Genomic DNA, 23,868 nt, shown 5'->3' on the forward strand with positions numbered 1-23,868 from the left:
AATGCCCCTTTACTTGGCCCACATAGACGAGCCCAGCCCTTTCGTCGGCTTGCGATCCTTAACTGGCTTGTTTGGTTCATTTGCCAGATGGGCTGCCATTTTAGCTGCCACTGATGGTATAAAACCGGGGGCTTCTGGGCGAAGGCTTGTGTTAGCCATCGCCTCAGGCGATAATTCGGTCTTACCCCGATGCTTTTGCTGTAAGACTATCTTTGCGGGCTCTAAGGGGAGTTTTCCCTTCAGCTCCAGCAGCTCGTCGGATGAGTATTTGATGACACCAGTGGTCGCGGACTTGCTTACAGCCTCGGCGTTGACTTTGACAGCGGGCGATTCTTCGTCAGAGTCCTCGTCTGAATCCCCCGACATTAGAGAAAAGAACATGCTTGCGAGGCTCTTCTTAGACTCTCCTTCCTTGTTCGCAACCTTTGTCTCTCCAGTAGAGACGATCGTGGGAATCTGCTTTCCCTCCCCGGTAGAGACGATCGCGGGAACCTGCAAGTTCTCCCCAGCAGAGACGGCCGTCGTAACCTGCTTTCTTTCTCCACTGAAGACAGTCGCGGGAGCTTGGTTTCCCATGACGGGTGGCTTAGCGGCTACCCCCTTAGACTGTTCTTCCTTGTTCGCACTCTTTATCTCCCCAGCAGAGACGGTCGCAGGGGCCTTGATAGGAGCCTGGTTTTCTGCGATGAGCGGTTTGGCGGCTATCCTTAAATCAGCATTTTGCACCACTTGTAGGACTTTTGCTTATCACTACTAACTTTGGGCAGGAATGGTAGGCGTTTGAGGTGCTGAATCTTGGCGACTCAGGAAAGCTAGAGTTGCTGTCCCTAGAATTGCTCCAGGCACGCGCTTTAAAGGGTCAGACAAAAGAGTGGCCGTATAGTAGCGGGCACTGGGAGGGGGTACATTGGTAGAAGTAGGCGGTGGTCCACGATGCGGGTGTGGAAAGGTTTCTAATGCTACATTAATCCATGGTCATATCAGTCAGCTAGGGCAAGGGATATCCCACCTCGCCGCTTCATTGGAAGCGAGTTACCCCCCTTACTCTTACTCTTGCCTCTGGGCTTTGCGGTGATGTTACTGCTACCCTGGCCCTTAAACATTTTCTGGAGTTCTTTGGCATCATTCAAGTTGCCAGCATTGGCGTAACCGGAGTTAGCCATGATGGCAGTGGTTGGCTTCGTGCCCTAGAGGAAATAGAAAGTCTCTTGTAGCTGTAGAGGGTGAAAGTTCCAAAATGAATGGATGCAGTAAACTTGACTTGCTTTAGGGCGAAACATCAAAACACTGCAGGGCGAGGAAGATGAAAGGTGGTGAAAGGAAAGGAATGAAAGGGGGGTGGGGGAGGGAAGGTGTAGGAACGTCGATGCCTGCTACCTGTAACCACAGGTAGGAACAGCCTGAGGAAGAAGATACGGCTGCCTTGGTAGTACGCAATGCAGGAGAGATCGATCTGGAATTCCCCTCTTGGACCTAGTAGGTATCAAATGTTAGAAGAATAGCGGTCTATTAGCAAGTGCGTTTTGGTAGATACAGCTTTGACACTGCCTGCCAGTGTCAGAAAAGTGAGCCTCCGCTGCAACACCTGGTTTCAATGTGACGAAATTTTCTGGGTACTAACATATAGGGCAATTGCATAAAAGGTCTTGAGCGTTATCCAAAGGGAAATTTGAGGCCGAAGAAACCAAGGACGACTATGTATGTAGGTATACGGCAAGCGATATGGGCGAGTTTGGTAGGAATATGTGAATTTTAGCGCAGTACGGTCGATGTTTGTATCCCTACCTATCTATCTAGGTACCTAGATATTCAAGCTGGAGCTCACTCAGATATTTGTAGGAATCGATGGCTCAACTCCTTTGGCTGTGGCATTCAAGTAGCCCGAGTTCCACTGCCAAACCACTAGATTGTGGAATCAAACCGCCCTCTCACAAATTGTTTATTAATATCTAACAATCCGAAGCTGTACAAATACTACCAAAAAGGCTTGAGGATACGTGCATGAATCCTTGTCAAGTCAAAACTATTCAACCCGTGCGCGTTTGGGTCCTATCGTGGTCTCTATAGCGTTGATCTTTGGGGCAACATACTGTGTACTTGAAGATGCATTTAGCCACGATACCTCCACTGGCGCCACTGCCTTCATGACAAAGTCCTGCAAAGCCCCGGCTCCAGGAGCATCCTTGATGATGGCTATAGATGACACCCTAGGAACTCCTAGACAGGTGCTCAGGCGCTCAGAGCAGGGCTTAGAAAAACCAACCAAACGAATCTGATCATCTGCATGAAGTTGTTTGGATGCTGTCCCCACCATCCGTGGGAAATGACAGTTGAATGCTGAAGCCTGGTTGCCGCGAGCTACGAAAACCATGGAGTACTGCTTTTTAGGTTCGTCTTCTGTAGACTCGGTACCCTTTGACGGCCATGATTGGAGATTCCTGGTAATTGAGTTGAATCCAACATCTATATTGGCTTCGAGATCAGGCATTGGCGGCGGCGCAGGAGGTTGTTCCGGGTCATCCCCTATCTTCCTGGCCTCCTTCTCCTTTTGCGCTGCACGCTTACCCTTTGATCGCTTAATATGTGTTTGGCGATATTGACCGATTGGATCCAACAATCTTTGGCTGTCAGTGACATTTGCTTTTCAGGTAGCTGGCTCTGCCTTGTCTGGAAAGATTTAGAGGCTTCTGACGGGGCTTCACTTACTTGCATAGGAGTTCCAAAATAGTGTCTTGGTCCTCTGATGAGACATCTGGCCTGGCTTCTCATCAGCATTGATGATGAGACGATTGTTGTTGCAGTCACTTACCATGAGACAGTAGAAAAGGGAGTGTCAAGTTGGTGAACAACTTTCTTGCGAGCGGCTTGAGAAGCTGGAGCAGACATGCTGGAGACTTGATGACGCAGGTGGAGGCAAGGAAAATAACGAAAACCAAACGTCAACCGATACAATCACTGCGATCAGGTAGTTGACCCGGTGGCGATTCAACAGGTGTGGCAAGGGCGGTTTTGAGTGCGATGAAAGGCTAGGAAAAACGATTCGCTTTGCAGCCTGCAACTATTCGCAAATATGTATCGGCAATGTGGGTCAGGCTTTTGGACGGGGAGTTGCTTCTAACTAGCGCCGCATCGTATGTCACAAGCCGCAGGTACAAATTTTGGTCTAGGTACGGATACCAAAGAAATTAAAATAACCCGGGCGATCAACGAGGTCCCCATTATTTTGTTGAGCTTGTTGACATGTCGAATGTAACGCGTTGCTCAACGGCTCACAAAGGCAAGTACAGTGAACAAGTAGTTAAGAAATATGACAAATCCTGATATCATCAGCAAGCATCTCATGTATTTAAGATTGTAGATGCTCAAATCCGAGACAGGTAGCTAGCCGCCCGAGGTAGAGAACCGTGCCCGGTGACACAGATTAACGCGGTTGGTTATCATGAAGTTTTATCACAGACAAATTTTAATGTAGGCATCCTCCAGTCAGGCTTCACTTCCAGATGACACTGATTTCGTAGGTATATCAACCCATTCCCGCAGCCACAAGTAACCGAGCAGTTAGTAGGTCTTCTCTTTTGTTGTTTGTTGCTCATGAATGGATGTTGAACGTCTTGATGCCCCACCAGATGCCATGATCGCTATCATGACACCTGCAGAGTCTAAGCACAAAAACTCGGCTGCATTAACCTTGGTAGGTTCATTATATTTCCGACGCCGACTAAGTTCTCAAGGATTTGAAAAATAATACCAGACTGGCCCTTCAGCATTCAGCTATTCACTCGCGCATATCAACGTTGACGATCAATCTGCCATGACATCAATGTAATTGAATGCACTATCCTCACCCCATACCCAAAGCCATTTATCTAAATTGCCTGGTCTACCCCGCCCTAGGTCCAGACACAGACAGGTACAGCCTGACATCACCTCGCGCACAGGTGAGCTCTCCACTAAAAAAGTTGAGCCACAGTGACGGGACTTTGAGGTAGGCACTTTCTGTATGGATGGGACCTGTCACTGTCAAACCAGTTAAGGCAACTATCAATTTTGCCTTACGTTTTAATCTCTACGACATCAGAGTCCACACACTCGCCTAGAAAACCCCCGAAAGCTTCGACTCAGCAACCAAACCAGATTTCTTCTATTCGGCCTTTCCCCAACTCGATTTATATCGAAACAAGAATACCAGCAAGAGTATATCTTTTTTCCTTTCAGCAATAAGCCATTATATCATCGTTCTCATCGGAAAGGTAAGTCATTGCAGGCCAACTTTCATCTTGTTATTTCCATGATCCATCTTCTGTAACTCTTAATCGTACTTTCCCCCTCTTGTTTCTACTATCTGCACCCCCAGTGCTCCTGCCGTGGCGGGGTACCCACACTAGCAGACCGCGACCGCGCCCTGCCAATCCATACTCCAGCTCTTCCAGATCCTGGTTTGGCTTTTACCTTACCCTTAGATTCAAGAAGCCTTATCCATTTCCTGCACTTACTTCTTATCCATCCCATCCCAAAACTCAAGAGTAAACACGGCTCTGGGGGATTTTTAGCTCGATCTGGTTTCAGATCCCGAGTCTCTTAATCACCGGTCTCTTTGTCTACCTCAACTGCCTATCCCCCGCATTAACGCTTTGGCTCTGATTCCCTGTTCGATATTCATCTCGAGCTTGGGAATCTTGCTGCTCCCCCGCTATACCTCACTCTTCTATCAAACCCACATGTTAATTTTGTGCAGTTTTCGCCGGGGCGTCTCTCACGACGGTGTGACGTCTCTGTACTTTCACGCCTTGTCCCCGTTGACTCTACACGGCTCCGATGGATCCAACCTCGAGATCTCCCGACCTTACAGATCGCGCTGCCTCCGCTGAAGCCAGCACGACTCGGCCAAACCCATTTGATGACAGCGATATCTCGTCTCGCAAACGCCGGCGCACTTCTCTCTCTGGGTCTCCTGCAAATTCTCTCGATGCAGCGAATCCCATCCACGACTCCTCCAGCTCCACCACTCTCGACACCGATCCTGCCTTGCCTCGACCTGACTCGGTTGCAGACTCTCCAACAGATCCAGTTGCGCCTGAGACCCCCGAGTCAGGCTCTCACATGTGTGATCCTCCCACGGAACCTCCATCCAGCATGGTCACTCTCAACCTCAGAAATGCGACCCAGAAAGATTCGTCTTCGTTGCCATCTTCCCCAACTACTGCGGCTCAGCCAGCTATGACTGAGAACACGACTGATGATGTCAATGACAATGTTCAAGAGAGTGTTGAAGACTTTGAAGTCGACATGAGTCAAGCTCCTCAGGACAATGATATCTCACGACCAAGTTCCTCACAGTCTGTAACCCCGCCGATCGAGATTGTCTCCATACAATCAGATGAGGATATGATGTCCGACTACCAAAGTACTGGTCTCTCCTTAGTTGACAGTGACCTTGTCGCAATCGATCCAGTCAATGAATTCCCTTTCAACGAGCCCAATGAGTCACTGGAAGGAATGACGGCGCGGCTCGCGAACTATTTTGGATCACGTAAGGCATATCCATACCCTTCCCAGTGAGCCTAGATACTGACAAAACAGAATCCTCAATCGATCCAATGGTCATTCATAAACTGCAGCAATGGCTAGATCAGTATCTCGAATACACTAGGACTGTCGGTCGACAAACGGCACTGAGATCGTGCCGTTTAAACGTTCCTTTCTGGGCCACCTTCCCACGCATTATTCCAGCAATGGCTTTCCGCCGGTAGGTGCATACCTACATTGAATATCTAACAGAACTAATCACCATAGACCTCCACTTTACGAAGACGAAACACTTGTAGAACTCAGTAATGCTCTGTTTGCAAGTTTCGCCAAACTATCAGCTTGGTTTGTCGGTCAAGACATCCTTGCCATCAAGGAATTCATGTCAGACCAGGAGTCGCAGGAACGGCAAATACCCGATTTTTTGTCACCGATTTATCTCCACCATCTTCATTCAATAACCCTACCACCGCGATCCAGCGACAGTCAGACCGATCAGGTTGCAATTATGGCCTCGTACTTCGTCAGAGCCTATCAAACAAGTGCAAGTGGAAGCATCGGCAGTCTTTTGCAGCTGACTAGGAGCTTGGCAGAACTTATTCCTAGTTTTCCTCGTTTGACCAACGATTTGGCATGTATTTGTCAAATGGCGTCGGATATCATGTCTGACACTCTAAACCTACGTATTACCAGCAATAATTCTATGTTCAAGCAGGAACTCGAGAACGGATTCGCTCTGTACGAACTAATTTGTAGTATATTTGATGATGTGATCGAGAAAAAACCCTCGCAACTATTCGCGGATAACATTCTCAGGGGTGTTTCAGCTTTGTCAGATATGATCAAGACAGTCCTCAGATGCGGCCTCCCGGTTGCAAGTCGTCTACTTCAAGAGCATCAAAAATCTTTTCCTGCAGTCTCTCAAGATTATGCTATCGAGGCAATTGCTCTCAAGCGGCGCTTTGAAACCTTCATCAAACTTCTGCGGTCGAGCCAGATGCAACTTCGATTTCAAGGAACGACACAAATGTGCAGAGAACTTGTCGAGTGTTGGAAATTTCAATCCGAACAAAGTGACACCGACAGCCTTGCTTACATTGGGCATATTGCCGAGTATCTAATCGGGTCCGGGTTCATCAACTACTTTTTAGGCTCTAATTGCCATCCCGAGATCACCGTCGAAGGTGCTAACATCGTTGGGTTCATAATAGTGACCAGGAACTATCGCAAGGAGCATATAGACATGATATGGCAAGGAATCACGTCTGGGGAAGATCCTCGTACAGTCGACGCCCTGGCGCGTATGATGATTAGTATTGCCCATCTCTTTGACATTGAAGGCCTATTGGCTCTTTGCGAAAAGTTCCAGACACTCCCTATAGATGCTTTTACGCCCACTATCCGATTGCTTTGGGAACATGTCATGAAACCCATGACCGAGAGGCTTGCAATAGAGCAGCCCCTTGAAATCCAGCCTTACAGCCTTTGTCTGCGGCTGTTGAGGGAGTCCTCTGTCTCCGCAGGCGGATCGCAATCCATATCCCCTGAAATGCAACAAGCAACAGTGCATAAGCTTCAGGAATTGTTGAAATACGGGCCGAGCCCCGAAGGACGAAAACAATTGTACCTCAGCTGTCTTGAAGACATTGCAAACAAGTCTACCACCACCCTGGGTAGTCTTTTCTTTCTGTCCATCACGATTCGGTCAAGAGTAATGTCCACCGAACTACATGAGCTAGTGGAAGATCACGACTTCACGAGACTTCTTGTAGAAGAATTGGAGCATGCTATCAAGGTCGGGCGAGCAATGGATGCTCAGATGGTACTCGCCTCGCCCATTTACCAGCCTCGAAAGGAATTCATTGCAGCCATAATCCAGTTGGAACCACAGAACATCACTAAGGAGCTCGGTTTCAAACTCTGGGACATGCTTGTTGGTTCTCTCTCACTCTCGGTGGAGGACAGGAGAGCTGGGTGGGACATACTCAACACTCTCAATCGGGGGGGCAACTTCGATATCCACACGAATCATTTTCTCCAGACTTGTCTACTGCACTTTCTTCCAACTCTTTCCGCTGAGTATTTCTGTGAAGGTATGCTGGAATTTCTTCTAGCCGAGATCATGCCCCGTCTCAATGAAAAATCGGACCTTGCGCTCGATGACCAGGAAGCGGTCAACAAAAGTGGTATTGAACAAGTTTGGCGCATCGCCCTTGAAGCCGAAGATGAAGGTTTGGCCGAAAAGTCTCTCCGAGTCCTTACAAAAGATATCTACATCGAAAACGAGTATATTTCCTCTGGTCCCGCGCAGCGAACGCAGTTGATTCACCTAGCTCTGGTCGGACGGTGTTTAAACCAGTTGAAAGTTGCCGCCAAAGACCTGGAGGCTTTGGGCTGTAGCTCTGAAGGTGGTGATGATGGGGACATGGTATTTTCTGTCAAAGGCCAGAAGTTACTTGGCAAAGAAAGGATATTTGTCCGTTCCTTGAAGTTTCTCCGGTACATGTTGGATTCTCATCGTTCGAAGCCACACTTGTCCACACCCGATTTGAGAACGTTGATTTCTCAAGCACCATATGCAGTTCAGGGTGATTCAGCGGAACTCAAGTATCAGTCATTCGACGGCAATCAGCAGACTGACATCAAGCCACTTGTGATCGGAAAAGGAAACACTGCAGCTTCTTTGCTTGCCAGCCTCCGTGAAGAAACCGGATTTGAGAACTATCGGATCTACTACAGAGGCCAACCATTTCTACCACGCGAGAACGACATATGCAAATCTCTCAAAGATCTTCGCGTGCACGACGGTCTTATACTGGTCAGGCGTGAAGAATCTGGTCCAACTCTCTCTAACCGTGTTACACCTGGTGCTTCTTCGCTTGAAATCGAGATCTCTGCTCATTTTGATGAGATATGGGAATATTTGAGTATGAAAGATTCACTCGCAGAAGAAGTAAGCATACCCTTCATAGTCTGAGATACCATACTAACCTTTCTAGATCTTCACCTTCCTCACCCAACTACCGACAGACGGCCGTCTCTCGAAGCTTATCGACAACGAACCAGCGACGTACAAAGATGTCTTTCCCCCAGGGCAGCCCTTCAAGTCGCTTTATGCTGTGCATGCGTTGACCAAGTATACCAAAGCCCTCTCCTCTAGTAACAGCAATAGCGATGGCAGCCAGAACGATACATTTTCACCTCGTTCTGTCTCGTACTCCAAAGCTCTGAAGACAGCCATGTCCTTGGTTGTACATGCTATCTCAGACAAGGACGTCTTTGAACAAGCATCAACGTTCATGCGACTAAAGCTCACAACAAGTTTACTCCAGGCTTGCAAGCAGTTTCATGACAGTAGGTATATAGATTGGCTTTACTGTATGGTTTCTAATGATGATGTAGGAATCAGAGCATCAGAACCATCGGTCATGTCGAAGACTCTGGTTATACCAGATCCAGATCGACTGGTTGAGATCCTGTTGTATGCCGTAGATTATCCTGGCGATGCGCCTTCATATGCCGTACACTTGGCACTTCTTCTTTGTATACGACTCAGCGCCGTGGACAACCAATTTTGGACAAAACTCAGCACAAACCCAAGCTTTGGACGAGTCTTGCGCTGTCTTCTACTAACCGATCACCGTCAGGCCATCAGAGCACGTTCGATCAAGGTTATCCAAGAGCTCTTCAATGCTGTAGAGCAGGCACCTGCCGGTCATGCTTCCGTCAGCACCCTCAATGGTTCAGTAGCAGCATACTTCTGGATCGCCGCCAGAGATCTCATATCGGAAGCAGCCGACTTTCCGCATCAGTGCGAAGAGCTATTCCGTTTAACTTACTTCCTGCTGGCCAGAATCAGCAAGCAAGCGCCCGAAGTAGTGAACATTGCAACACTGGCTGCTAAAGTCAGCCAACTTCTGCTAGAGCATACAACAAGTGAGGTATGTCATTGTGGTTTACCTAATGTGGCTGAGCAGAGTGGACTAAACCTTTGATTATTAGACTATAGAATCACCCGATGTCGAGGATACATTAGCGAGAGGTTTGGCGTCTCTCTTGCATCTTTGTCTGCAACTGGACGCTACTGTTGGCTTATTTGAGGTACTCCCTAGGTAAGAAAAAAAACCTGATATATCGTGGAATGTCCTAACTGGCCTAAGGGACCTTGCTACGTCATTATTCTGGAAGCAGTTATATCCCAGCAAGTGTCTGCCAGACGGAGAGTCTGTGCCTAAAGTAATCCTCAATGGAGAAACTCGGTCCAAGCTTTGCGAAGTGGTATCCCATCTTGTGAAGCATGACCGAGACGAGTTTCAAATGGTTCTGGAAGGACTTGGCCAGCAAGTGCCATTTTATCAAGATGACGATGGCATGTACGGTCCTCTAGTAAACCCGCACGTACTGACAAATGTTCCAGATAATCCATACCTATACGAACTATCCTACCACTTCGAGCGGTCCAAAGCACTCCGTGCTCCATGTGGCTACGCAGGACTGCAGAACTTGTCCAACACCTGTTACCTGAATTCCTTAATGACGCAGCTGTACATGAACACTGGTTTCCGGCGTTTCGTGCTCAGTTGCCGCGTTCGCTACCCTGAAATTAACCAGCAACTGCTCGACAACACCCAGAAATTATTTGGCCATATGCAGGAGAGCTACCTTCGCTATATTGACCCGACGAATTTTGTCAATTCCATCAAGACATACGATGACACTCTAATTGATATCCACAACCAAATGGATGTTGACGAGTTTTATAACCTTCTTTTTGACCGTTGGGAGAATCAGCTTCTCGACCAGGACGAAAAGAGAAGAATGAAGTCGTTCTACGGTGGACAGCTGGTACAGCAAGTGAAGTCCAAAGAATGTGAGCACATCTCTGAGCGCCTTGAGCCCTTTTCCGCTATTCAATGCGACATCAAAGGGAAAAGCACACTAGAGGAAAGCCTACAGGCGTATGTGGACGGTGAGATCATGGAGGGAGGTAAGCTGAGCTTCTTTATTGCAAAATCCAAATCACTTCTGACCAAGTAAATAGATAACAAGTACAAATGTTCAACCTGCGACCGCCATGTTGACGCAGTAAAAAGGTACTTCTTCCTCTCATTGATTCCTTTCCTCCGACTAACGAAATCTTAGGGCCTGTATCAAAGACGTACCGGAAAACCTCATCTTCCACCTGAAGAGATTTGATTTCAACCTACGCACCCTTCAGCGCAGCAAGATCAATGACTATTTTTCGTTCCCAAGTCGAGTCGATATGCGACCATACACCATCGAACATCTCAGTAACCCAGACAGTGATAGCGAGGAGGATATTTTTGAATTAGTTGGTGTGCTTGTTCATTCTGGTACCGCCGAATCCGGACACTACTACTCCTATATCCGCGAGCGCCCTTCCTCTGCCGACCGCCCAAGTTGGGTAGAATTTAACGATGACATGGTAACTCCATGGGATCCGGCGGAGATGGAACCATCAACATTCGGTGGCGCGGAACGTCCTCTTCACGACCCAAACGCCCTTGTGTACGACAAGAACTACAGTGCATATATGCTATTCTATCAGCGCGCTTCGTCCTTGCGTGCTGAGCAAGAAACCATGATGAGTCTTGATATTTCTACACCTCTCCGTGTTGAGGTACCGGACAAGCTCAAAGACCATATCAGAGTCGAAAATACAGTTATCCTCCGCCGCCACTGTATCTATGACGAGACGAGCACTAGACTCGTTTTGACACTGTTCCGTCAAACACTGCTGCGCTGTGGTCCTGTGGACGCAAGCGCTACTTGCCTGAGTTCTAACGACTTCATGTGTAAATTTCAGCAGGAACATGGGCTCCAGAATTTGGCCATGCGAACGTTACTTGGCCACCTGGACCAAATTGTCACGAGAACAAGGGACATTCCAGACTTCGATTCATATTGTAGAAGTCTGATGAGCGCGATCACATCTTGCCCTTATTGTGCATTTGCATTCTACAGTTACTTTGACGATTACCCCAACGCACTTCGCATGATGCTTCAACGAAACCCGGATCAGGGAGTGCGAAGTTTCACTTGCAAGGCTCTGGTTACTGCGGTCAAGAAAATATCGGAGGCGTTTCCCAATGTCTACGACCCACAAGAGTCATACAGCCCAGTCTCTGGATCCTATGAAGACGAAGACCTTGATCGGCATGGCATTTCTCATCGCTCTGTCATTGATCGAGTACTGATTATTTTCGGTCATCTTTGGAAGTTCTTCCACCTCCACATCAAGGCCTGGGACGAGTATTTTGGAGCAATTCTAGGCTTTGCTGAACTGGGCCATCGGGAGACTGGGCGCGTATTGGCTGCAGACTTTCTGGTAAGGACTATTCTAATCATCTCGGCCGACCCTCTACAAGAACTCACCGGAGTCTGGGCCAAAATGCTTTCCAGTGTTATTCGACGAAATAATAGTCCAAAACCCCCCTCGTATGCATCAATCATTGCCCTTGTCCAGCACTTGATAAGCGAGATGAAATGGAAACTTGGGCCTGACGCAATCGAGGAGGATCCGACAGAGCGTCTTACACAAACAGCAGAGCCATTCAGTTGGACATCGCGTGAGATATCTCTCATTTTCAGTGGCTTGGAGACTGCCCCTCATGCTAGCCTATTTGTCGAGAAGCTTCTTGCACTTGATCAGATACCAGCATCCAGCGATGCTATCATACGCCACTTGGTACGATTGGATGACAAAGTTGATGACAGAGTCCTTTCAACACTGAAACAATGTCTTCGTGGCGAAACCTCAACACAGGCTATGGATCCGTTCTTGCGGGCAGCCATTCCCTATATCGAAAGTACCAACAATCTCAACAACGCTCTGGAAATAGTGCAGCATATGCTCACACAGGTGAGAAGTCTCCAGAACAATGAGGGTGTGTTTTTCGTACGCTTCTTCGCGGTAGCGGTGAACCTTCAAAGAGAAGACGAAGAACTTGCCAGAGCAGTTCGCTCGTGCAGCCTTGAGCAAGTGCCAGAATGGGTGCCTTTCCTTCTCGCGTGGCCTGATCAGCGTGTGCGGGCCACCACAAAAGAGTTTCTCGATAACGCTATATTCGATAACCTGAAGGATCACATCCCGGTTGACGGCGAGAGTATCTGGTATGACAGAGATGCCATTGAGGAGACGACAAAGCAGGTCGGAATCGCATGTCTCGAGTACCTCAAAGACCACCACGTCCGCAGACGAACCAGCGTCGGTCGAGAAATTGCGACCGAGTTCCTGGATGTAATTGAGCAATGCAGTGCGGTAGTAAATATGGACTCAAGTGAGCAGAGTGACATAGACGAAAGGTTCCGCAAACTACAGGATGGTAAGTCAGATACATTATGTTGGGGGTTTGTGGCAAACAGCTAACAAGTATAATAGATGTGATCGATCCTTTGCGCAAGCTTGTTGTTGATGATATGGAAGACGACGGGACCGGTATGTTACAGTCATTCAGTGACTCTGATACAGTCATAGCAGACTTTTGGTAACGGCTGACGTTGGGTTAAAGACTGGGAAGGGTCCTGCGGGTCATCTGAACAGATTGATGACATCGAGATGAACATTCCGGGTGTGAAGGAGCTGCACGATATGTAGCAGGTGTTACGGTATTGAACATGATTCGAGAAGATCTTAGAGAGAGTTTCTTTCTGGCGTGGACTCGAACACGTTGGCCCAGGTTCCGTGTTTATTTTTTCCTCTCTCTATTTGCGTTTCGGACTTTGGTACATCTAGTAGACTCTAGCTACAAAACGAGTCGCTGATCGACGGCTTTTTGGGCTAAAGGTGCTCATGTTACAGTCATGAAGGCAGAAACGAGTGTTTCTGTGGCACAAATGCATAGCAGGGAGTGGCGGCGTACAAGGCAAGAGGGTCATGACTAAACGGCGAAGGAAGGTTGAATAAAAACAATGGCAACTTCCGGCACTGATGGCGTTTTCAAAGGCCAGGCCGATGATAACAAATGGGATGGCTTTCTTCTTAGCTGACGAACTGACTTATTGAATTGACAAACAAATCTTCCAAGTATCTAATTATGAGTATTTGATGCATGCATTGTGGGACATGTCTGGAAAGATCAAAATACACCCAGCGTCATATAGGAGCTAATGGGGCTTGGCCAGCGGCTGGTGGAAAAACTATCTTTGGGTACATGGCCAAAATTTCTGGCCATTTTTGCTAGCTACAATACCACCATGCAGTTGTGGTTACGAACACCTACAACTTTAGAAACCTTTCAGAGAGGTGAAACAAAACGGAAGAAACAATGGGTTCGTCTTGAAGTGCGAGGAGCTGAATGTGATCCTTGTCAGAGGAAGCTGTGGCAAAGTTGGCAATGATGATAATAGGAGAAAGCCTCATGGTATAATCCGGTTAAGTGGCATGTTCTTTGATGCTGAGTGACCTTGACTTGAAGGTTAATGTCAAGGATGTCTTTGGCAGGGCAGGAGCTGGAATCTTGATGCACAAGAAACAAAAATGTCGGTTTGCATCAGGACTGCCGAGATCAAGAGAAGGGATCTTGGGGACAACGCAGGAACATAACGCGGCAGTGACGAGCATGGATGCAAGAACCTGTTTTTAGAACAAGGGACCATTCTCAAGATCTGATACGCCATGTAAAGAAATGTGTATGATATATCAAGGGTGGTGATATAGCTTGATCTCTCGATATAGCCCATGTTTTCTGTAGAAATAAGATTCCCCTATTCAGATCACTTCTGCAGGTTCATAGGTTGTCTGTCACACTCACACGCATACAGCCACTTAGATAGCGTCTCTGGCCGCCAACAATCTTCTATATTAAGTACAAGGCTGACCTTGGCCAATCCCAGCTCGTTCCAGGTACCCCGCCAGCCTCTTGAAATAGTAGCCGAGAGCCGCTAATGCACGTTAGCCGCCCATATCCTTATACTAAACCTTTTTTGATGAATCTACAGCGGGGCATCACTCGCATGTAAATCATAACAGTAAAAAACACCGCTTGTCTTTAATTGCGATGCTGCGTTTCCCTTTTCTTGACATAGTCCATAGCTTCGGAGCCTAACTGATCTTGGCATCACTCCGTTTCATGTCACCTATTCACTGGGGATATCAAGCTAGCGGGCCTATTGGGAGGCCACCTGAAGAATGAAACATAAACAACCTGCCGTTCTTTTTTTAGAGCTGTCCGGGGAAGAATAAGCTCAAGCGGATGGTGTCATGTCTTTTAATACTCTTGTTTACCACTCATCTTTTCTTCTCTTGAAACTTTTCTGATGCAGCACCACAACAACGACGGTTTCACGATATCAGGCTCGAGAAGGTCACCATAGCTGCCGTGCGGCTCTTGTTCGATTCGGTTCTTTTGTTTATCTCTCTTGCTCAGTGTTTCTTGTCGTCTGTTTGTTTGTTGTCTTCACTTCATACCGGATCGAGCATTCTGTCCAAGTCGTCCTCTTAACTGAAGCACGACTCTACACCTTCAACATGTCGCTGAAGGATCGAATCTCGTCCCCGCTCGAGGCTGGTACCTCTATCCTCGACGCCCACCATCTCCCACCTAATCTGGCACCTGCTCTCGAGCATGCATCTTCTTGTCTTGCTCGGAAGTCTCAGCACATCACGCTTGTCGTCGCTCGACGAGATTACCAACTCCCATCTGTTGTTCCGCCTAAAGGTCTATTGACGCCAATCACCCCGACAACCTTGTCTCCTGGTTTTCGTCTCAATATCTCTCAAGGCCCTGTCTCCAGGCTCAAGTCATTGGTGAAGAAGGGCTCTTCGGCATCTCTTAGGTCGATGGGTTCGCCACGGAGTGGGCTATCTTCTCCTGGCCAGGTCCCTGCACTCGAGATATCCAGCCCTCGGTTCAAGTGGCCTCTGTCGCCCTCTACGCCCTTGTCTCCTCCTCCCATGACACCCTGCACCGCCTCGTCGACGACCACAGATACTATGAGCTCCATGATGAATGCATCATCAGGCTTCGGTATGCGGCTCATCCACACAAACGAGCTCAACCCTAAATCCGAAAAGATCCTCAATGCCATATTGACCAAGACGGAGAAGAAGTTTGCTCTTGGGTATGTGACAAATTTCAGAAACAGCAAGGCTCCAACTAATACGTTACAGTTCAGAGTGGCTCTCTCCTGCTGCCAGGCCTTCTTCCTGTGGACTCACAAATCAACTCATCCATAGCTCCATTATTCAGAATGAGGTTCTCTTCTGTTCAGAGGGCCTCACCGTACTATCACTTGACAGACTGTATAGCTTGAAGAGTGCTCTTTCTAGCTACTCAAAAACGAAATCCCCGCTCCGTCTCGAAGACGCCGTCGACGAACTCAGGCGCATCATCTTGGCAACCAACGGGACAAAGGTTTCCAAGACGGCCATCCTTCGATCATACGACTGGCTGAGCGTTTCAAGTTCTGCCTTGATCGATCTGGACCGCATGTATCGGCGAGCGTATGGTGGACCTGAACAGAACGGTGGGATCGCAGGCCTCACAAGTTTCGCCGAACCAGCCATCAAGCTCATTAGCGACTCCCAGGAACGCCACATAGAGGAAGAGGCAAGCGAGTCCACAATAAACATCACAGCATCCAAAGGCAAAACTCCATCGCCAAAGCCCTTGCTCAAGCTGCAAACGAATTTCACTCCAGGGCCTCTTCTCAGACCAAAACCTAAGAAGATAGAGGCTCCAGCCCAGATGCCCGTTCAGGCCGAGGCCGGGGAAGAGGAAGATGGTGATCGCACAGCACGACCAACGGATCAGTTGTATTTCACCATGCAGAAGTGGGAGCCGCCTTCAACGATCGACCAGGTCCTGACTGCAGGGCCGGTCAATCGAAGTGCATTCAGTCCTCTCACGCCAACGCCTATTATGAGTCCAGGATCAGCAGGGTTTGGGCCCATGACACCACACGATTATGATGATATATCACCTACAACACGAGGAGAGTGGGGGTTCATGTTAGCAGACAATGCCTTTCAAAGCGGTCGCAAAGTTGGAGTTGAGACTTTCTGATGATATCGTTTGCTTATTTCGCTTTGCTTTCTCGGGTCGGAGTCAAATCACATGGCGAACGGTTCAGCTTTCGAGACCCTCTTGGGTTCAATCATGTGTACAATGTATATGCTGCTTATCTGTTTGTTTTGTTAAATATAGACAGCGTATACCTATCTGTGCAGGAAATACCTGCAGATTGAAAATTACAAACAACAATTTTGACATTCTTAGTACTTTGTAAAACTGGGGTATCATTGTTATCATCACCATCCATATTTGCCTGCTGCCTCCTTTCTGTTGCTCTTCCCCTTGGCGAAACTGTCCTCGAGAGCATCGCGCTGGCTTTGCGCGTTCTGAACCAACTGGCGCAGACTGTGCTTTCCACCTCCTTGGATTGCCCGTACAGGGTTGTGTGTTTGCTCTTCTCCTGCAGCTCGGATTTCCTCGTTGTGCCTGTATTCTTTGTCCATGTTGAAATTGATAACCTTCTTAGCTGCTTGATTACCAAGACCATTGCGACCAAACAGTTCTCGTCGTTGAGCTGCCGTTAGGTTGAGGTCTTCGACTACAGTATCCAAGGACTCAGATCCCGGTAGTGTGGTTGCTGATGGACCAGCTTGCGCGTGGCTGGCGTAGTCACCGTATGCTCCCTCATCGTAGGCCGACGAGCTTTCCGTTGTCGCAAACATGGGCTCGTAAACACCAGTAGATATCTTCTCTACAGGATCAGACGGCTCTTCTGTATGCATGGAAAAGAGAGAAACCTTCTTTGGTGCTGCTGGAGCAACCACAGATGCCGCTACTTCGGCTTGTTTCGATTCAGCGTCCTGTTGAGGTGCTGGTATTGGTTTTGCCATCCCCGAATTAAGCTTCTTTTTCTTCTGCGGGTTCCTCGCTACTGATAGAGGTTTGAACATCAATGGTTTGCCCACAAGCTTAACTTCGTTGGCAGGTTTCTGTCCTTCAGGGATATATGGTTGCGCAGCAGCCTTTGGTGTCGGCTCGCTTACGATTTCTGAAGCACCATCGTTTGATGTCTTATGGTCGTCTTCTGAGTCTCTGTTGAACCCTGGCGCAGCACTTGTCTTGAACTGAAAGGCTGGCCTTGTAGACGCACTACTCGATGCTGCAGGCTTAGGTACGTTTGCCTTTTTAGGCGCTGGAAGGAAGGAATTGAAACCAGAGAATCTGCCACCGCCGGTTTTCGTCTTTTTCTCTGCAGGTTCTTGACTCTGTGGTTTATCGTTTGAAATTTGCGGGAGGTTGACCACGATTTTGCCTGGGTTGGATCGATCAACGACCTTTTGGAAGGGTTTCTTGGATGATGCTGTTTGTTTGGGTGCGGTTTTGATGGGAGCTTGAACTTCGGCTTCAGAACCTGAGCCTTCGGAATCGGAATAGTCGACGAGGCCCATGTTGCTTCGCTCGAATGGTTTGGGTAATTTATTGTTGGACGTTAAATAGAAGAAAGATGCAAAAGGATCGCGAAGTTGAGCTTCGCGACATGAAGTTGAGAGGATCCACTTCTATCTTATCAATGGCCCGTGCTTATGATGCAGCCACAACCAAACTAATGAGGCTCTGAACTACTACCCTTACCTACCTACCTACTAACCTTCAACCCCACAGCTTGTCGCATAACTAACATGATAGAGACAACATCTAATAAGTTATTCTTATCTAGGTGATCGTTCTATCTGACAAACATGTGAAGAGCGTCACCTGTTTCTCAACTTTCTTCGAACCATCTTGCTGTGGTACAATCATAACTATCAAAACCGATAGACAACATGTCTGTCATTCAACTCGAAGAGTGAGTTCCGATCGCAGACCAAATATCTTGCCCTGTCTGGTAAACTGATATTTTTCTTAGACTCGTCTCCTATCAACTTCGCACAAGTTATCTAGACGAAATCGCAGACGGTGTCGGGGAGCGCCTTCTTAACGTTAACGATGGCTTCATAAACTCGGCCCCCTTCAAAGCTGCGGGCTGGCGACCGAACTCCTCCCACCACAAGCGCACACATTCGCCTCCGATTCCTACCGCAATCGCTTCCGAATATTTCCAGGCACCAAAACAAGCTGGACTGACGCTCGAAGACGGAGAGGAAGATGGCGGCATGCTCACAGCGGCTGGATCCGATACCATGGGCCCAGGAATGGCTACAAGGCGACGCAGGCGTCGCGAGCAGATGGAAGAGGAAGACAGTAGCGATTTGAGCGACGAGAGTGATGACGATACGGATCAAAGGGCTGCGCAGCAGATCAAATTCGCCAAGATGCCGGTGAGAAACAGAGCGGGTTCGTCACCACTACAGAACACGAATCTTCGTCAGGTCGGAACTGTTTCGCCCAGGGCTCCTCGCCGAGGCTCGCAGTCAACGTTGGGTACGGTGCAGGAGAGGGCCCGCAGGGACACGGTCACAAGCAGTGAGATATCATCCGAAAACGAGACCGACATTCCGACTGTCCAACGACATCGAGAGGCCGCACGTGCTGCGACGAGAGCCGCGAAGCTTCAGGCTAGGATTATGGAGGAGCCTTCACCCGGCATTCAGCGAGCCGATACTTCCCTGTTACCAGAAGAGGAAGAAGACTCCGACGAGGCTTCAGACATGTCTGACGATTACGCCGAGAGTATCGACTCAGCATCGATTCTTGACGGCGTGGAGAACGCTATTAACGCGTCGCCTACCCGTCAGGTCGTAGGAACACCACCCAAGAACTTTGTGCGACAATCCACAATTCGCAAATCGAGACCCCCTACCCATCCGATTGTCCTTGGGACGTTACCGCCTCCTAGACCTATGAGTATGATTCGACCATTGAGCGTTGCCCAACCCAAGAGTTTGTTATCGGCCGCTCTCAAAGCCAAGGATAAAAAGTCGTCTATCCCATTCCAGAAATTTGCACATTTCAGCGGCCAGGGCACCCAGGGGTCTATTGCCGTGCGTATCTATGCCCCTTTTTCGAAAACCCCAAGCAAGCCATTCCAGGTTCTCATCAGGCCACGCGTTCACGATGGGCAAGGTGCTGAGAGGGTAGTGACAGTAGCAGACCTCATAGGATTGAGTCTGTACCGATACAACGAAGAAAAGCTGGAACCCCCTTTACCCAAGGAAAAGCTCAATATCAACTGGTGGACTCTACGCATGGTTGAAGAAGGTGGCGAGGTCGATGATGACTTCCCTCCGTTTGAGAGGACCAAGCCCTTGACATCTTTCACGACGGTCAATAACGCTGCCGCTCGAGGAGGAGGGCGCATGCGATCAAACTCAACCGCTTACGACGACTTTGCGTTGGTAGAGGCCTCAGAGGACGGGTATAATGAGAATAAGACGTTGACGCCTCAAGAGGACGAGGAAGAAGAGCCAGTGACTTCGCAAGACAGTGGTGGCGGCGCAACTCTTGATTCCCCACTGCCAGATGAGGACGCTACTCCCCGGGGCACTCCAGGACCGAACGTCAATTCTTTTCTTTCGGATCGGCCACGGCAGAATCCCATCGTCACGACAACATATCGATCAAACGCTCCTCCGGCGGATATGCCGCAGGCACCAGCTGCGGTGCCCAACACATCCAGAGGACAGCAGAAGCTACTTCGAGTTCATATCATGTCGGCAGACGTAGCTCCAGGCCAGATGGTAACACTTGATGTGATGACAGACACATACTTAGCCGAGGTGCTTGACGGGGTTTGCCGAAAGAGACAGCTTGATAAGGCCAACCATGTCTTGAAATTACCTAGTTCCGGAGCTGTCGTTATGTTGGATCGGCCTGTGTCGTCCATTGGAAATATCTCGGACCTCGAATTGTACCGGCGACGATTCGCAACCGATGGCCCGTTGACGATGGCCGGGTCCCCAAGTAGTTCATCACCAAAAACGTTACCACTGGCTGAGCAGTCCATGCAAAAGCGCAAGAAGTCGCAAAATCCAATGGTTGGCAGTCATCCATTGGCACGTGAGTCAATGAAACAAGACGAACTCAGCAACGCCAGTTACAAGAAGTATACGGTCTGGCGAAAACAGCCAATGCGCATTGTGGGCATGAGCGAGCGCATTCTGGTGATAGATGGCGAATATATACACATCATGCCAGCGTCTGGTGGTAAGGCGTTGCACGACGGTTCAGGCAAGACGACAACAGTACACTTCAGTAACGTGGTTGGGTGCAAAGTACTCCGAAAGCATCCCACAAACGTCAAGGTGAGTTAATTACTCGATATTCCATGGTCGTCCAATACTAAATATGCTCAAAATAGCTTGTTGTATACAAGGCAACAGAAAGCAAACGCTATGATTTCGAAGCCCGCAGTGCGCTGGAAGCGGCTGAAATAGTGGAGGAACTCAAAAAGGGCATGTTCAAATGAACTTCTTTGTCAACCGGAATTGTCTCTGGTACTGGGGAGTTAGCCTTTGGCAATAGTATGCAACACTTTCTGCAGAATAACTATTGAATACACAAGTGCGTGGATATGACATAGGCCCTTGAGGTTCTTCTAATTGCATTTCATTGCACAATTGACTGCATGCAGTAGTCGTGAGCTTGTCTATTGCTTGTCTCACTACCTAGCAGAAGAACCCCCTTTCGTCACAATCACGAAGATGGAATGGGGACTGGAGTTGAGACTTGGTCAGCCCACTTATGCATTACATCTCGATCGAGAGCGACGTAGGCCGAGAAAGCAAGGAAACTTGTTGGAGTAATCGAATGCCATGCTTGGTATGGGCTTGGCGAGCACTGATCAAAAGTGTCGAGCAAGGCAACTTTATGCTGAAATGGAGATCCAAGATGCCAAGCCGGGGTTATGGCAATGAGATTTGGTGGTTGTACAGAGAGAACTGGAGTTAAAGTGGAACACCTAGGGGCGTGTGTGGCGTCGAGGCCAAGCCGGACACGACAGGCTTCTTGGATTGGGTGGCGTCCAAGTAAGTAGTCTACAAGTTGTAAGAATACGTGGGTATGTAGTCTATTGCGTTGTGAAGAGCCGGCCTTTCGTGATGATGCTTTGATGTTACTGGGTCACGCAAGTTGTTGGTTGAAATGTGAATTGGGTCGAGCTTGGCCAATGCTTCTCGTTTCGCCCATAGTACGACTTAATTGGCACGGTGTTGCAGGGTGAGTTAGCAGAGATCTTCAGTCAGTTCATTCATTGTCTTTAATCCATCCATTGCTGACTGCTTGTGTTTCCAACACCGTTGACCCTGCCAAGGGAGGCAACGAGCTAAGGAGTTTACGCTTGTTCCGTGTGTCGCGTGCCGCGCGTTCAAGGGACTCAGGTACTAGAAACAAGAAAAGAAAGGAAAGAAAAGGTGATGAACACCTGTTAGTTAGTTCCCTACTGACTCAATTATCCAAGCGAAATCAGGATTGTCCCTACAAACGAGCATCTACAGAGTAAAACGCTCTGGTCTTTCGCCTAAGAGATGAGATGAGATTGTGTGTTAGGCGGTTGAATATTAGGACAATTGCAGTACGATGCTGACAAGGTCCATTTTAGACTCAGAAACAAAAGATGCTCCCTTGTCGACGGTAGTTCCCACTGTTGCATTGCTGTACATCAGTCGATCTTACTATTATTCAGGTGTTGACACAACTTTATTATGTACCTTTCCCCTCCCTCTTCTCCCTGCGGTTCCTGAAGCTGAAAAGTTAGAGTTTTACTTTTCCACTAGGAATTGGTCCACGATGGTTGGATTTTAGTGCGTTGTTTCATATTTGTACGTTGTTTATTACGCCACGATATTGTCTATTATCAAGGTAGGGATGCATTATGTGCTGTAAATACAGCACAGTGTCGAACATCTAGAATACACGATGGCTACTATGTAGAGAGTATACACGGCTAGCTTCCACATCCAACTACAACACGACACTGTACTGCACTGCACTGTATTATGGTCATTTTTTATGGCCTCAGAGCTGAAGTTGACGAATTGCTGTTGAACAAGTCCGGGGAACTTCTGTACTCTACTATTACTCTCTACCTTAGTACCATTACAAGGTCGGAAAGTTCCAAGAGAATCCTACTGACCTATTAGAGGAATGGTTGACATGGACCCTAGTCAAGAATACCGCAAGGCTCATGCTTTAAGCCAGTGCAAAACAGCCCCCGTCAGCAAACATCAGCAGAAGCATTCAGCAAAACCAGCAACAAAGAAGGAGGACCTGCAAACAAAGTGTGGACCTTCCTAGACCCCACTGTGACGCAAATAGTCAGCAATGATTACGTTAAGGGAAAGGGATATACGACTTTCAGCAGAGGCTATGATCGATCAGTGCCGCCTGTCTGCCCTTATTTCCTGATGGTAGAGGTAGAGGTACGGATAGACAAGTACCTTAGTACCTTAGTACCATAGGGGAAGAGGGGGGTTTTTAAACATGCCCAGATGACAATTTAAGGCTGTTGACTGGCTGTCTAGAATACGCATATGATGTTAGAATTTAATACACTATGTAGGTACTGCTAACATGGTGTCGACAGCCTAATTTTGTCACCTGGGCATGTTTAAAAACCCCCCTAACCCGCGATGGTAGTTACACACTGTACCTCTTATGCCCTTTGTCATTCGATGAGCTTCTGCTGACTACAACCTTGTGTTGCCTTATTTGGTATGTACCCAGCGCGATTCTTCGGTAGGTATACAACTCCACAGTTGATAACGTCAGAACAAGTTTCTTGAATCCTTACGGAATTTCGGCTTCAACCAAATCGTCTGTAGGCCAACTTCAACATGATCTTGGTCCCAGGAAAATCACCCCAATTCGTCTACCAAACCCCACTGCTAGACCTAGAGCATTATTAACCGTGCAGTACAGTAATACATACTAGTACATATGGCTGCAACTGCCCAGGGGTTGCGCTAGTCTGTCTGGAGTCTGGCACGACATATGCACGGAATCGCGATGGACGATGATGGTATATGGCCAAGAATACAGTGCGCACGTACTCGCCTACAGGGTATACCTAGCAGCCAAGCAATACCATACGAGACGGTTCATGATTCTCAACTCTTTAGTTCTTCATTTCGATATCATGTCCTGCTCGATTACCGGTTTTCATGAAACCGAGATGCGAGGTTGGCACTGAACCCCTGATTGCGGAATCCCATGCAGGTACTCGCGAACTTGAATCTTGTAATGTCATCACTTGACGAATTCTTTGATTAGTTTCTCTGTTGAACGAATTGGGTAATCAACCGGGCAACTGCTCCAAGCGAGGATCCCATTATGCTCTGTCCACAACACATACGGATACTGGACTAGGGTGTCTGTACACCGACGGTCTTGCTGGGATTCAATGCATGCCGCGTCGGCTTGAGGCTCAGCA

At 48.2% G+C, this 23,868-nt stretch overlaps 6 protein-coding genes across 6 annotated transcripts; 3 read left to right on the plus strand and 3 right to left on the minus strand.

The window, feature by feature from the left end:
• Positions 1 to 9: 9 nt before the first annotated feature.
• Positions 10 to 1,163, minus strand: FPOAC1_008203 (uncharacterized protein; the record flags this gene model as incomplete). Its single annotated transcript, XM_044852648.1, has 3 exons — positions 10 to 701; positions 759 to 959; positions 1,046 to 1,163. 3 exons carry the CDS (start codon positions 1,161 to 1,163, stop codon positions 10 to 12), a joined length of 1,011 nt encoding a protein of 336 aa, XP_044705318.1.
• Positions 1,164 to 2,023: 860 nt separating this feature from the next.
• FPOAC1_008204 (uncharacterized protein) lies at positions 2,024 to 2,886 on the minus strand (the record flags this gene model as incomplete). The annotated part of the gene is made up of 3 exons (XM_044852649.1): positions 2,024 to 2,618; positions 2,707 to 2,757; positions 2,810 to 2,886. The coding sequence occupies 3 exons, from the start codon at positions 2,884 to 2,886 to the stop codon at positions 2,024 to 2,026; spliced, it is 723 nt and encodes a 240-aa protein (XP_044705319.1).
• Positions 2,887 to 4,815: 1,929 nt separating this feature from the next.
• On the plus strand, positions 4,816 to 13,144 carry FPOAC1_008205 (uncharacterized protein; the record flags this gene model as incomplete). The annotated part of the gene is made up of 11 exons (XM_044852650.1): positions 4,816 to 5,530; positions 5,581 to 5,746; positions 5,794 to 8,479; positions 8,526 to 8,880; positions 8,929 to 9,467; positions 9,529 to 9,638; positions 9,687 to 10,513; positions 10,568 to 10,619; positions 10,669 to 12,872; positions 12,929 to 12,985; positions 13,059 to 13,144. 11 exons carry the CDS (start codon positions 4,816 to 4,818, stop codon positions 13,142 to 13,144), a joined length of 7,797 nt encoding a protein of 2,598 aa, XP_044705320.1.
• Positions 13,145 to 15,016: 1,872 nt separating this feature from the next.
• Positions 15,017 to 16,553, plus strand: FPOAC1_008206 (uncharacterized protein; the record flags this gene model as incomplete). The annotated part of the gene is made up of 2 exons (XM_044852651.1): positions 15,017 to 15,609; positions 15,659 to 16,553. The coding sequence occupies 2 exons, from the start codon at positions 15,017 to 15,019 to the stop codon at positions 16,551 to 16,553; spliced, it is 1,488 nt and encodes a 495-aa protein (XP_044705321.1).
• A 245-nt stretch (positions 16,554 to 16,798) lies between these two features.
• FPOAC1_008207 (uncharacterized protein) lies at positions 16,799 to 17,950 on the minus strand (the record flags this gene model as incomplete). Its single annotated transcript, XM_044852652.1, has 1 exon — positions 16,799 to 17,950. The coding sequence occupies one exon, from the start codon at positions 17,948 to 17,950 to the stop codon at positions 16,799 to 16,801; it is 1,152 nt and encodes a 383-aa protein (XP_044705322.1).
• A 375-nt stretch (positions 17,951 to 18,325) lies between these two features.
• On the plus strand, positions 18,326 to 20,907 carry FPOAC1_008208 (uncharacterized protein; the record flags this gene model as incomplete). The annotated part of the gene is made up of 3 exons (XM_044852653.1): positions 18,326 to 18,348; positions 18,409 to 20,743; positions 20,800 to 20,907. The coding sequence occupies 3 exons, from the start codon at positions 18,326 to 18,328 to the stop codon at positions 20,905 to 20,907; spliced, it is 2,466 nt and encodes an 821-aa protein (XP_044705323.1).
• Positions 20,908 to 23,868: the final 2,961 nt, after the last annotated feature.

The sequence above is a fragment of the Fusarium poae genome, chromosome 3, assembly GCF_019609905.1.
Source record: "Fusarium poae strain DAOMC 252244 chromosome 3, whole genome shotgun sequence".
NCBI lineage: Eukaryota > Fungi > Ascomycota > Sordariomycetes > Hypocreales > Nectriaceae > Fusarium > Fusarium poae.